The sequence below is a fragment of the Ciona intestinalis genome, unplaced genomic scaffold (genome assembly GCF_000224145.3).
Source record: "Ciona intestinalis unplaced genomic scaffold, KH HT001128.1, whole genome shotgun sequence".
NCBI classification, from domain to species: Eukaryota; Metazoa; Chordata; class Ascidiacea; order Phlebobranchia; family Cionidae; genus Ciona; species Ciona intestinalis.
Window position 1 is genome coordinate 828 of NW_004191449.1, and position 14,002 is coordinate 14,829.

The window sequence follows — 14,002 nt, forward strand, 5'->3', positions numbered from 1 at the left end:
GCAATAGGTGAACGTGGAGCGCTCCTCTTTGCTAAAATTTGACCCGATAAAAATAGGTCTTGACGTTTGGTATAGATTTGTGTCGGTAATTTGAAAAAACGTGGTCCTTCCAGTTACCGTTTTTTCCGGTAAGATATCCAGAAACAAGTTCTTTGAGTATGTGACCGATGTGGAGTGCTTGAACAGAAGGCTGGTCCAAGGGATTAAAACCTGACTGTTCCAATTGTTGCGCCATAATGTCGTGTTAGGGGAAGGTCCATTCGTACGGGCATAGATACCTAAACATATAGATGGGAAACTGGCGAAAACGTTTAGACAGGTCACGCTTCAGTGAGAAAGGGCAGAATTTGTTTTTCGGCTTTCAAAATAAGTTCAGTTATCGCGGTTTACCGATTTTGATTAATTACAACTGGACAGAGTATATTATCGCGGTTTACTGATTTTGATTAATTACAACTGGACAGAGTATATTATCTAGGGGTAATATATATTATTTAAATTAAAAGTGGTAAAATGAGTCACTGCTGCATTTCTGAGTGCTCCTATGACAAGAAGCGTAAAACACCGAAGCGTTCTCTTTTTAAAATTTTACGCCCTGACATTGCTAAAATGCAATAGAAAAAAAGCACCGTGAGGAACTGGTCCGGTGCATCTTGTCTCTGCGGGATCCTAATCCAAAAAAGGGAGACAAGATCAAAGACATGTTGCATAAGGAAACGTATGCTTGTTATATTTTTTACATTATATATAAACACTGCTTCAAAAACTAAAAGTTACTTTTTCTACATTTAACTAAGTTATGTTTGTATAAAGGTTTTCTGATTTGATTATGTTATCATAATCTATGTTAATAACTGTCAATTCGTAAAAATATTGTTTTTCAAATATATCTTAACTAGCCTAACTTGCTTTATTTTTTCTCATATTATGGTTATTATACAGGGCATTTATCTGTGAGGTGCATTTTAGACCAGAAGACTTAACTGTTTATCCTAGTCGGAAGTGTCTTAAAGCTGGTGTAGTTCCCTCTTTAAATATGCCAAAAAAGTCTTGTTTTGTTCCCAAGGTAAAATATATGTTCCCAAGGTAAAATATATGGTGTAAGTAGATTTTCTACAGCTTCAGCTTCATGAGTCTTCAGTTTTAATAGAATTCTAGGAAGCCAAATACCACCAGCTCATCAGTGTTAGTAAATAAATAATGATAATGTAATATACAGCTCAGTTTTAAGGGTTAAACTATATTGTTTAGTACTAAATTTCAGGCAGCGTATAAACCAAGAGGATTAATTCACTTAAAATCCTTGAATATATCTATTGTTCCAGAAAATTCGAAAAGAACCAGTCCAAAGGCAGTTTCCTTCTCAGCCAGAACGTCACACTACTGTGGAAAAATTAGAAAAAGAGTCTAAAAAAAATTTCTCAGAAGGTTATTGGTGCGAGAAACAGTGTCTATTGTAGCCTCAATGTTATTTTGTGTGTTCCAGTTAACATAGATTTCTGTTCAGAAAGCAACTTAGCTTTCCATAAAACATGGTTCTTGATTTTTTTTATGCCTTTATGCAGCATTTGCATTTCTATGGACGTCACCATCTCTTGGATTGCTTTCAACGGATGGCGGGTTGATCCCAGTCTCCTTAGCCTGCCCGACATCAAGACATCTACTTTAAATCAATTTTTAGGTAGCCAGATAAATATTTAAAGCTTGTATGTTCCATGCATATTAATATGTTTAGTTATTTGTTTACATGGTAGACGAGGTGATGAAGTTCCAACTTTGTGGTGGCATTGAGCAAAAGTACTCAACACGAAATACAACTGTGCATCACCTACAACACTGGGGCGGAAACTACATTGTAACAAAATCCATCACCCGAGCACCGTTGTGTCAAGTAGCAAGTAAGTAATAAAAGTTGATCATTTTACTTTAATTTGATTTCAAATTGTCCCCATTTTTGCTAGTCTTGTGTAATACGCAATGTTCAAGATATGAGTACAAGTCTAAGTGGAATAAAAAATATTGTGAACAGAGGCGTGAACTTAAGGAGGAGGATTTTGTTGATGTAGATGAGAGCTTACATTCAGATTTCATGGTATATTTATTTAATTTTAATTGGAGTATAAATTTATGTTAAGAATAACATTATAAAAATACACTTTAGGAGCTTCTTGATTCAGAATCTGGAGATATAAATGAGTGGCAGCAGATGTTCTTCAGAGAGCAAATTGTGAATTCCAACAAAAAGTCTCCATATTCCCGTAGGTATCATCCTGATGTTGTTCGGTGGGCAATTGAGCTGTGCTCACGATCTCCCTCAGCCTATCAACATCTGGTTACAACTGATGTACTGAAGCTTCCATCATCTAGAACTCTTCAAAAATTCCGGTAGTAATATTTTCATATACCACTATACTTTGCGGTTACAAATTTACAACAATAGAAATATTGGTACCAACTCTCCTAGGATTAATGAAATAGCCGTTCGTGCAATGGAACGACTTGAATCACCAGTGGAAGCCTATTTAACTGTTGATGAAATGAAAGGTAACTATATTTATTTTAGTTATAACTGATCCATCAAATATTTAATTTTTGTTTTAGTAAAAGAAAGCTTGGTGTATAAAAATGGTAGGTTGATTGGCTTTGTAGATTTCGGTGAACGAAAACAAGAAACAATTATAGCATCACATATTTGCAGTAAGTTATTGTATAAATTTAAAGTAAAATATGTTGTTGTTGTTGTAATGTTTCTTGTTTTATAGTGTTTTACGTTCGATCCATGAAAAAGGAAATGTCCATGCCTTTGTCATGGTGGCCAACAACTACCACCCCTGCTTATCTTGGTTTCCACATTCTGGGACGCTGTTGGTATCTGTGAAACTCGCCATGTACACATAAATGCCATTATTGCTGATGGTGCCTCAACAAATAGAAAATTTTTTAATATTATTCATGGTGGAACATACACATTAAGCAGGGGAGTTTTTACTGCACCTAATCCTTTCAGACAAAGCCATCCAATTTTTATTTTAAGTGATCCAAGCCACTTACTTAAGGTAATTTTTATTAATTTAAACAATTAGGAATAACTTAACCAAGTTATACAGACAACACGAAATGGCTTGTACTCATCCAAGCCTGGGGGTTCAAAATATTTCTGTAAATCTGGAAGGGACTTACTGTGGACACACATACGAAATTTGCATGAACTGGAGTCCAAATCGGTTCTTCACAAAACACGTCTTTCCACTTCACATATGCAACTTAATTCATTTTCAAAGGTAATTTAAATTGTCGAGCTTTTATAATAACTCGGAACACTATGTGTTTTGCCTATTTTTTTATATTGAAATTGTAGATGAATGTTTTTCTTGCCCGACAAACCCTCCGCTGGGATGTTGGAAAAGCTTTGCAACAAGATGTGAAGAATTCTGATGGAACTGCGGAATTTGTTCTACTGATGGATAAGTAATACTCGCTACACTTTTTTATCAAGCAATACATTTTCTGAATTACCTATCCATCTAGGTGGTTTGACGTTATTACTTGTTCCGTAAAAAATGCCATTCATTCCACAAGTGATAAACGGTTTTTTGTTCTACTGATGGATAAGTAATACTCGCTACACTTTTTTATCAAGCAATACATTTTCTGAATTACCTATCCATCTAGGTGGTTTGACGTTATTACTTGTTCCGTAAAAAATGCCATTCATTCCACAAGTGATAAACGGTTTAATTGGATGGAACAAAAGTTTGTCCAATATCTCTTGGACTGGAAAGTAGGTATCCGAGGTTTTTGTTATCAGTGTTATTATTAAGATTTTGTTTCCCAAAGACTGAGGTTGATGTTCTGTACACTGGTGAAGAAAAGCGAATTTTGGCACGAAATACTCTTCAAGGACTGGTGTTCACCTCCTTAAATTTGGTTGCCTTAGCTAAGCGACTGTTGGATGATCGCCCTAAAAATGGTCTGAAATATGTTTGCCTGGGTACTTTTACGCAGGATGTATTAGAAGCCACCTTCGGTAATTTGGTGAGTCATACTTTAGCAATAATTGTACCATGTTATATATATATTTCAATTTTTTAGAGAAACTCAATGAGACGTAACACAAATCCAAATATATCTCGAATTGGCTACGGAATAACCGCTATTTCACAGCGAAAGGCAATCAAGCAGATTAAGGGTGGAAACACCACTTACGGTACAAAAAATGCATGGACTTCTGTTTGCAATGAACCTTTGGTTAAAAAGGTAATTTTATGTTGGGTGATGCCACAACATTAACAGTTTTATTATGTTACAGGTTAAACTAAACCAGCCACATTGAGCCTGCTGGTGGTACAGGTGATACCTCCTCCTTTGAGGGGCTAATACTCAAACAGTTGTTTGGGGGGGACTGGGAAACCACAAAAGTAATCAATTTTGGTATATTTATTAGTTTGCACTTAACATGGAACATACTAACTGTGCAGCTAGATGTTGAGGCATACCAAGTTTCAAATTAGCATCAATACCAAGACTTGTATATTGCATGTACAACTTATCTATGTTTTTTTTTTCTTTTTTATACTGTACTAACAAACTTTTTATAGTACTCATGGATACTTCTGAAGGTTTTGTATGAATATCTGGTATACTAATTCCAATTGATCTGCATCTTTTAACTGCCTCATCGTAAACTTTATGGATTTCTTCTTCATTATTATTGGTTCAATGCTTCAATTTGTGTTCATTTAATTGTGCAGTTTTTGAAATGGCAAGAAAATAAAATGTCAATTTCCTCAAATTTTTCCATTGCATCGCTCATGACACTGACTGCTGATTCCTTATTTGCCATATTTTTCTAGTAAACCTAAAAATTGATAATATCTGTAAGCAGAAAATATGATAAACTTGACATCTATTCAGAAAAATAATATAAATTGCTGTTCTTTACATCAGATACATTAGCAGTGATTTACACTTACTTGCATCAGAATATCATGTAATTTTATACACAGCACTGACGTATTGTTGAATCTTGACGATTTAACGCTACTGGACATTAAACGAACACATGACTTTAATTACAGCAGGTAAAAGCCACAATATATCGCATAAACTATCGCAAACACTCATTGCGCTGAACTCGATCTCGATAAACACTTAATACAGACGTAACCAACGTGATAAAGCTTTAGCTTTGTTAATTGGCAGAATTACGCGAGTCCTTTCTCATCCAACCGTGACCTGTCTAAACTAGTTTTTCGTGTATTATTTTACTTGTACGACATAATGTTCAGTGAAAATTCCACAAAATTTAGAAAATGTTGTAACAAATTATAAAAACTAAAGATTTCGGCGAAATATAGCTAAATTAGTTTGTTTTGTCGAAAAGTTAGTTTGTCACGTGACCTTAGTTTCCTATCTATATGTTTAGGTATCTATGGTACGGGTTGATGGTGATAAAGAGTTGTGGCGGCCCGAATTGTTGCACCGTGTCTATGAGGAATGCATGCTGCCACTTCCAATAAGCAGGCGAAAACGATTTTGCGTCCAATGCTCGGCGAAATATAGCTAAATTAGTTTGTTTTGTCGAAAAGTTAGTTTGTCACGTGACCTTAGTTTCCTATCTATATGTTTAGGTATCTATGGTACGGGTTGATGGTGATGAAGAGTTGTGGCGGCCCGAATTGTTGCACCGTGTCTATGAGGAATGCATGCTGCCACTTCCAATAAGCAGGCGAAAACGACTTTGCGTCCAATGCTCGTTGAGGTGAACAGGCGAACATTCTTCCAGAGTTGATTGCTCCGGTTACTGTCTTAAAGATCCAGCGATCAAACTGAAATTGAAGCAACTGGAAACTACAACTGTAATCAATGATTGATGACAGTACTTTTTGCGTGAACGCATGCTTCGCATTGACGTGTTGAGATGGACTCGCACAGATTATTGAAAGGATACAAAATAGGTCACAATGCGTATTCAATTCCCTGCATTTGAAACATGTCGAAGAATTGACTGTCCAAAGTGCCGGCATGATGAATGTACTTTTTGTAGGAACTAAGTGCGCAGTAGAGATGCTCGTACGCCAGTTGCAGTCGCAATTTTGACGGATTATCGGGAAGACTCGAAATGGTGTGTGAAACTGATGTTGACTTTACAATGATCCGGATTCCTCCTGTTTTGACGCGGTACCCGTGTTGTTTCTTAGAGTAAGGGCCGCAGTCGATGGTGAATGGTGACAAGATATTGTGTTCTTTTTCACTGAAGTTTCGCAAGCACTTGGGCCATGCAGATATTTTTGGAGCAGTGTACCGCTCGCTCGGGCAGAAATTGCAAGTAGGCCTGGTTGCGACAATCCGTTTTGCAAAGCTTGGTTTAAGAATACAGGCAAATGCATTTGTCACATTTCGACCACGACGCTTTTTCGATCCACATCTTCAGGTGACCGGATACTTGTTTTCGTTTGGTTTGTCCAACAGAATTGTGAGACAATGTTGAAAACAACTGCGAGGACAAAAACGCATTTTTTGTAGCTTCCCGACGCTCAAAGCGGGCACGTTTTTCTTGGAAAGCAGCGTGGCGCCTTTGTTGAATCTAAAAAAGTCAAAAATGAGAATTTGTTTTTCTTTCATAAAACCAATTCACGTACCTGAGGATCGCAAACGATTTGGGAAAACCTTGAAGCCATTTTTTTAAAGGATTGCAAATCTGAAAACAGAAGACGTGTTAGCATGTAGGCTCTAAAGAAAGTCTAGCTAAATCGTTGATTAAAACTTGATTTAAAACATTTGCATATTAAAGTATTCAAAACAAGTTTATACAATTACATCCATGGTGGAAGTGATATTTTATTTTCGTACCTCTAGGTTCTAAACAGAAAGGTTCAAGACAAGGACCTAAGCTTGGAGAGACTCTTCGCAGATTTACGAAATCTGAAAAAAGAAGACAAGTTAGCATCTGTGTAGAAATAATATTTGATTGTCTTACCGTTCGTTGGTGATTGAAATGTTAAAGATAATCAGATGAAACAAAGTTGATCTTGGACAGGTCAGAGTTTCCAAAAGCAAAATGCAAAGAGTATCAATATGTAAAATGCTATGTCTGAAATCTGAAAAAGAAAATTTTAAATTGATTGAACAAAATTAAAAAGGCACCCATTACAAACAAATGGCGAGGACACAAATTGAACTAAAGCGCTCACAAACAAATTGAACTAAAGCGCACACAAAAAAAGACAAACCAAAAACACAAGTCATGAAAAGTTTAATCTTTTCTTTTTTTTGACGGACCAGGTTGATTCGGATCTTCCTGGTCGTCCTGTTTTCGTTTCCGTTCTGAAATGAAGTCTTTTAAATTTCTTTTTGAAGTATTTTGCGAGGATTGTATGTTGTTTTGTTTTGTTGGCAAATCTTTAGAAGCTGCAGCACAATATTGGGAAAGTGTCGGTGTCTCTTTAAAACTGGCTAAATTTAGTCCTTCATAGCAATTAGAGGCTACATGGGGAAGATGCAACGTAATGTGTTGGGCCACTTTTAAATGTAGTGCGAGCAAGTACATCGATGCACCCACGTTGAACATCGAATCGATGTAGGTATCGAACAGTTCGCTTTGATTTTTCATTCCGATTAACAATTTTTTTATTAATTTAATCATTTTTTTCTCGGATTTTTCATTTTGAAGTTTGTCCATTTTTTTCAGCAATTTGTCCATAGTTGCAGAAACATCAGCTTGTAAATTAGCGTCAGCCAGATCTGGGAGGTCATTTTTTATCCTTTGCCAATTAGTTGAAGTTGTTTCCATCAACTCGCTTACTGCAATTTCCGGACGAGTGAGCCACTCGCAAGTGAATGATTTAAGTTTTGTTTTGAAGTCGTCATTTGATGCCGACCTCGGGAGTGTAGCAATTCCGTAAGGTCGAAGGAAGTCTTTCGGAAATTGTTGGAAAAATTGTACTTTCCCAGTTGCTTGAACTCTTTTCGAAGGACTGCTAATACTGCAAGAAAATAGATTAAAATGATATATAAACAAGAGAATATTAACTTACTTTTTCGCCAATGCAGGATTCGTGTATATTGAATATAAGTAAAAAAGCAGAATTGTAATATTAAAAGAGGTTTCTCGGTATGTAATAATATATCTGAAAGAAACAAGCGGATGTGGTCAATGATTTAAAGTGCGAGTTTTTATAGTTGAGCAACGGAAATAATTGGCTGATATATGCTCGGATATCGAGGAAAGAATCGGCAAGGTAACAAATGTGATTTTCGACAAGCGGTTAGGTAACAGTACTGAACGACAACAATCTTTAAGAGAGAGAGAGAGAGAGAGAGAGGCGGTTGCGAATTTGGCGCGAGACAGCGAGTCAGACCTACTTTTTCTTTAATTGTGTATAGGACGAACCTGATTGGCTGGGCGGTTTCAGACAGTGCTCCTCTCGAATAACATTTGCATAAGGCGCGCAAGATGGAAGTCCCGGCGAAATGAGACGATTTAGAGCAAGGTATCGGCCGCATGCCAACAGCGCAGATCGACAACAACCATCGAGAGAGAAAGAGAGAGAGTAAGGCAGCTGCCACATAGGACGATTTCGCGCAGGGCAGCGGCCAGATTAGAGTACTGAACGACAACAATCTTTAAGAGAGAGCGATAGAAAGGCGATTGCGAGTTGCGACGATTTGGCGCCATGCAGCGGCCACTTACTGTCAGTGCTTCGCATCACTAGCATTTTAGAAAGAGCTGCTGGCGTTTGACTAACTAAGTTCGCAAGTTAAAGCATTAAGCATATTTAAATTCGAACTGGTACTGTTGCGTACTAACACATCACACCTTGATTGAAAACTTCGAGCCGATGCTGTTTATATGCGACATACTGAGGACAACTTTCAACTAACGTAAATATAACTTCGTCAAATTTCTTTCTGAAACGTGACCTCCTTTCAGCGGCCCTGGCATTAAACTAATGACAAATACCGGCGCATCTGCTTTTAAATGAGCCTATTGTTCGAGTCAGACCTTACTTTTTATTTAATTGTGTATAGGGCGCACCTGATTGGCTGAGCGCTTTCAGACAGTGCTTCTCTCGAATAACATTTGCATAAGGCGAGGCGCGCAAGAGGAAAGCGAGGGCGAAATGAGACGATTTAGAGCAAGGTATCGGCCGCATGCCAAAAGTGCAGATCGCCAACAGCCCTCGGGAGAGAGAGAGAGAGGCGGCTGCCACATGCGACGATTTCGCGCAGAGTAGCGGCCAGATTACAGTACTGAACGACAACAATCTTTAAGAGTGAGATAGACCGGCGAGTAGCGACGATTTGGCGAGTAGGGACGATTTGGCGCAAGGCAGCGGCCACTTACTATCAGTGCTTCGCATCCCTAGCATTTTAGAAAGAGCGGCTGGCGCTTGACTAACTAAGTTCGCAAGTTAAAGCATTAGGCAGATTTAAATTCGATGTAATAACAACCACGTCGGCAAAAAGCCCCTGTTGGGAAGTAACGTTTCGCCATGTTCTATCAACTCCCAGGTGTAGGCTAATCTAGTATTTCGATTGGAAGAGAAATTGTAAGCAACAGATTTATCTGTGTTTATTTTTATGGACGAATTCCCACCGATAAAACATTTTGCTTTATAAGTAACGCTTTATCGCGCGCTTTTAGTCAAATCCGCTTTAAAGCGGTTCTGCCAATTCACACCGCAATTTTGCTTTAATGGCTTCACGCGACTAGGCGATCGTTAGCAAAATAGCTGAACGTGAATATGGCGATGATTACGACTGAGAGTAAAAAGAAGTGATCGCAGTATACTATCTCTGGAAACAAAGAAATAACCTTGAAAGTGAAAGACGGTTCTGGGTACATCCAATCTGTCAGTCCAGGCCAGAAGAAAGAGCTTTTTCATTTAAGACACTGCTTGATCCTAGACAAATTTCAAAATTTCGCTAGAATGTCAAGCAAACTCTTCTTAGATTTGGTTAAAATTATCAAACCATACATACAAAAAAAAGATACACGCTATCGTGTTGCTATTTCTCCAGAGGAAAGAACACTGGTGGCTTTGCGGTAATTGCTCATTTATATAAAACAATTTCTTTGTGTTGCAGATACCTGGCAACTGAAGAAAGCTATAAAAGCCTTTACTATGGTTTCCATGTAGGCCACTCAACTATTTGCAAACTAATTCCTGAAGTTTGCACAGCAATCTGTGATGGTTTGCAAGAGAAGTTTATGCCAAATGAAACGGAAGGTGTCCTGTAAGAAGTGGTTTACAGTTTTTTAATTACAAAGGTTATCATTCTATTGTTCTCCAAGCAATTGCTGATGCAGAAGGCTGTTTCACATTGATTGAAGTGGGTGACTACGGCAGGAGAAGTGACGGTGGCATGTTTAGGTCCTCTGTTGTTGGTCAAAACGTGGCAACAGGCTCATTTTGTTTGCCTGAGGAAGGGATTGTTCTAGTCACTAATCAAAGTTGTCCATGTTTTATTGTTGGCGATGAAGCATACCCACTGCTTACCAATCTCATAAGGACATACCCCAAAAGATCTTTGGACAATGCAAGGCGTATTTTTAACAGAAGATTATCAAGAGCAAGAAAGAGTGTGGAGTGTGCCTTTGGCATGATGACAGCCAAACGGAGGGTGTTTGAAAAGCCTATGCGTTAAGCCAGAGAATGTGGATAGCATCGTAAAAGCAGCATACACCATGCATAATTACGTTAGGAGACAAGGAGGCTATCGACTACAATAAACAATTTTTGTACATATCCCACTGTTGGTTATTTTTGTTTATTTATAACACATACACTGAAAAATCAATTTATATTGTCAAAAAATATTGCCACTTAATTTCTCCTTGTGGGGTTAAGAAATAATCTTTTAAGTCATCTCGAATTCCCATTGCTCTTACATAGTCAGATGAAAGAATTTTTGAAAAGGTAGTACGTAATACGGTATTAAGAACAAAGCATATTTTACTAATGAATTTTGAGGTAACAATTAAATACTAGATCTTGTACCAACTAATTAGTAGGAATAAGATCCACAATGTAACATACAATAAGAAGACAAAGAAGGTAACGAAATTTAAAGAAGGTAATGAAAGTTGTAATTAGGGACAGAGGAGCTTCACAATAATCACCTTATCACTAATATAAAACCCACTTAAAATAACTTAAATTGCTTCAGTTTATGGCTTTGACAATACTGCAAAATAGAAATTGCTTCAGGCATGGATTAAGGATTTAGATAAAAAACATAGCTGAATCACATATTTGAAATGAATGAATATTTACTTTAAAACACAAGTTTGTTCATTAAAAATTGCATGGTGTTGAGGGTAAAAAATAAGTTATGGAACAGTTGTTTTAAAACACATTTGAAGGGTCAGCACGATATTATCTAAAGACTAAACAGTGATAAAAAAGCCACTTGTTAAACATTCAAAACTAAACATAAATGGCAAGGTGAAGTTGCATGCCAAATAACATATGTACATATTTACACTGTAAAGTCCCATTTTCAATTTGTTATTCTGGTTCAGCATCACTCTGTGCAATCAGTACAGTTATTTTCGCCTGAATCACAAGGATTTTTTTATATTCCATTATGTTAAAGTGAGGTATTAAATACCTACGTCTATCTTTACATATCCCATAATTGTGGGTGATTATTTTTGGGGGATTTTTTTTTATTTTTTGATGTATGGCTGATAATTTGGACAACCCATTAATGGAGCAATTGTCGTTAAGTGTCTTGCCCAAGGACACATACGCCCACAATGGTAGCAGCGACGAGCCTTGAACCCATTATCTAATGGTTACAGGCAGGCGCGCTAACCACTTCGCCGCGGCGCCGGACAATCTTAAAAGGCTCTGTTTCAGTGGACATAACTGTTTGGTGGCTATCTACTGGCTCTGTATCCAGTAAAAAGATCATATCATCCTGCAACAGCAGGGCTTTCACATTGAGTGATGTTTGTTGCTGAGCTGTGAGCTTCTTTATTAATTGGAAAATTATCTTTGGTGTTGCAAATGAAGTATGCAAAATCAGTTGACACTTGCGAACTGATATAAATTCTATATATACCTTTTGTATTTTATGAAGCTGTCTTAAAAGTGTAGTTGCTTAAAATACGGCCAAGTTTCCGGTGCTTTAGAATCTGACTTACTTGGTACTTCTGTACTTGTTTATGTTTTCGAACATATGTACTTCTAATATTATTCCATCTCATTAGGCAAAATTGAACTGCAATTAATGGAGACAATTAATACATGCAAAGACTGGTTTAAACAAAACCATTTTTATACCTGTGCTGCCTGTGAAATTCATTTTTCAGCAGCTTCTTAATTTTCATGTACTTTCAGTGTTGTGTATGTTCTTTTTGTCTGGATGATATTGGTTGTACAGTAATGGCAAACCAGAAATTATATCAATAAATTATCTGTTTACATTGTCATCATCCATATTTTCTAAAATTACTGTACAGTCTAAAAACACGGTCAAATCTTATTAACCGACACATGTTCGTCGTTTATATACGAGCAATAAAGCATGGAAACGTGATATAGGATGCATACTGCAACGGTATATACGCGGAAAGTACCGTTACCGTTTATAATCTTTATTATAGAATCTTAGGTCAAAAGTGACATCGGTTTAAAGCGCCATCTTTTGCGGAAAATCTGCACGTTTTAGAAGTGCTTATTACGTTTAAATAACATATGACCGACACACTTATTATGTCTGTTAATTGGTTCAATTAAATATATTGCTAATCGACTTTAATAGTAAAGTTTTAGTTTACCTTTTGTTTGTTTGTTGGAGCATGATTGATATCACTGTTCAACAGTCATTTCTTGTTGTACTAAAAACAGCTTCTCACGCTCAATTTTACACTTGTATACGAATTATATTATGCCATTGGTGTCTCGCAGTATAAAAAAATAATTCTAGAATAAAATACTACTCTGCTCAGCACTTCTGATAAACACGTGCAGCTTCCAGCTGAATTTATTTTATTACGACGTGCGATACGACACCGATCGAGTAGGATTGAATTCTACTCGATCGGCCCGTCGTACGAAGCACTTCTCGCGTCGGTAGAGTCTCGAAATTTCACTTCTCCACGTATGCTCTGACGCAGTCTGCATTAGCATACGTAACGACCTGTCGGCGTCGGATCAGAAGGCGTTAACGACGCGATAACGACGGCAGTGTGCATTGGGCTTTAGACTTACTGCCGTCGGCGATAATTAACTCTATAAGGCAACATTAATTTATGGTGAAATAATATTTTTTAGGTCCGTATATATGAAGTTAGGTCCGTATATATACATTCCTTATGTATATACATAATCAGACAATTGTTATTCAACTTTTCGAAAACGATAGCCGAAGGCCATGTTATTTAAAAACCAAAGGAAAGTAAACCTAAAAACCACAGTTGTTATAAGTAATAGTAAAACCACAAGAATGTTAATTAAAAAGCGCGGCTTCTCTACCCAAAACACCAATAACGTACAAAAAGTACATTTAAATTTCCTATTCGCATTGAACAGTTCCTGTGCTTTTTAAAGTTCGCACGGAATTTTTTTACATTTCAAGTTTCTTTTGCTATATTAGGATGCTGGAGAATGCGGGTCTCGGGCCAAGACGAGACGTATTTCAATCTATTTTTACTTAATGATGGACAAAAACAATTATTTTTTTATATTATTAAATTTTTCTATAATATAATATACTGATATATTAACAAGTTAATATATAGTAGGGTGGGGGAGGATGGGACACCTTTTCACTCTATTTTTTGTCCTATATCGTAGTTAATAAAAAAAAACGTTAAAGGAATTATATAACCGTATCCTCATGACTCCCATAGACCGTTGTTAATTGTTCATAACACGATCAGGATATTTATTATGTGCTAAAGGTGTCCCGTCTACCTCCAATCTACTATATGGAAAGTATATTCAAACTTGGTCATTTGCACTTAAAGATAATTTATGGGAAGTGGCTT

General features: G+C 36.9%; 3 protein-coding genes and 1 long non-coding RNA gene across 5 annotated transcripts; 2 read left to right on the forward strand and 2 right to left on the reverse strand.

Annotated features, from left to right (window-relative positions):
- Positions 1-275: 275 nt before the first annotated feature.
- LOC113475667 lies at positions 276-3,561 on the forward strand. Its single transcript, XM_026840120.1, has 4 exons — positions 276-2,092; positions 2,162-2,385; positions 3,108-3,281; positions 3,359-3,561. The coding sequence occupies exons 1-4, from the start codon at positions 2,090-2,092 to the stop codon at positions 3,360-3,362; spliced, it is 405 nt and encodes a 134-aa protein (XP_026695921.1). The 5' UTR covers positions 276-2,089; the 3' UTR covers positions 3,363-3,561.
- A 7-nt stretch (positions 3,562-3,568) lies between these two features.
- Positions 3,569-4,725, forward strand: LOC113475666. The gene is made up of 3 exons (XM_026840119.1): positions 3,569-3,781; positions 3,838-4,035; positions 4,093-4,725. Exons 1-3 carry the CDS (start codon positions 3,743-3,745, stop codon positions 4,288-4,290), a joined length of 435 nt encoding a protein of 144 aa, XP_026695920.1. The 5' UTR covers positions 3,569-3,742; the 3' UTR covers positions 4,291-4,725.
- Positions 4,726-5,854: 1,129 nt separating this feature from the next.
- LOC113475668 lies at positions 5,855-7,127 on the reverse strand. Of its 2 annotated transcripts, XR_003397414.1 has the most exons (4): positions 6,980-7,127; positions 6,853-6,924; positions 6,642-6,700; positions 5,855-6,586 (listed from the first exon to the last, which is right to left on the reverse strand). XR_003397414.1 is itself a non-coding variant. In XM_026840121.1 (3 exons), the coding sequence occupies exons 1-3, from the start codon at positions 6,947-6,949 to the stop codon at positions 6,368-6,370; spliced, it is 375 nt and encodes a 124-aa protein (XP_026695922.1). In that variant the 5' UTR covers positions 6,950-7,127; the 3' UTR covers positions 5,855-6,367. The 2 variants fall into 2 exon arrangements, 1 of the variants encoding a protein (XP_026695922.1); XM_026840121.1 differs by having other exon boundaries at positions 6,853-7,127.
- A 4,338-nt stretch (positions 7,128-11,465) lies between these two features.
- LOC113475672 lies at positions 11,466-13,025 on the reverse strand. The gene is made up of 2 exons (XR_003397419.1): positions 12,791-13,025; positions 11,466-12,371 (listed from the first exon to the last, which is right to left on the reverse strand). It is a non-coding gene; the product is annotated as an uncharacterized LOC113475672 (long non-coding RNA).
- Between the last annotated feature and the right edge of the window lie 977 nt (positions 13,026-14,002).

Coding starts and splice junctions, on each gene's coding strand:
- LOC113475667 (XM_026840120.1), top strand. Junction 2,386..3,107: donor AGAACTCTTCAAAAATTCCG/GTAGTAATATTT, acceptor CAAGTTATACAG/ACAACACGAAATGGCTTGTA.
- LOC113475666 (XM_026840119.1), top strand. CDS start 3,743: ATGGAACAAAAGTTTGTCCAATATCTCTTGGACTGGAAA. Junction 3,782..3,837: donor AATATCTCTTGGACTGGAAA/GTAGGTATCCGA, acceptor TGTTTCCCAAAG/ACTGAGGTTGATGTTCTGTA. Junction 4,036..4,092: donor AAGCCACCTTCGGTAATTTG/GTGAGTCATACT, acceptor TCAATTTTTTAG/AGAAACTCAATGAGACGTAA.
- LOC113475668 (XM_026840121.1), bottom strand. CDS start 6,949: ATGCTAACTTGTCTTCTTTTTTCAGATTTCGTAAATCTGCGAAGAGTC. Junction 6,701..6,852: donor TTTCTGTTTAGAACCTAGAG/GTACGAAAATAA, acceptor TTCTGTTTTCAG/ATTTGCAATCCTTTAAAAAA. Junction 6,587..6,641: donor AAATCGTTTGCGATCCTCAG/GTACGTGAATTG, acceptor TGACTTTTTTAG/ATTCAACAAAGGCGCCACGC.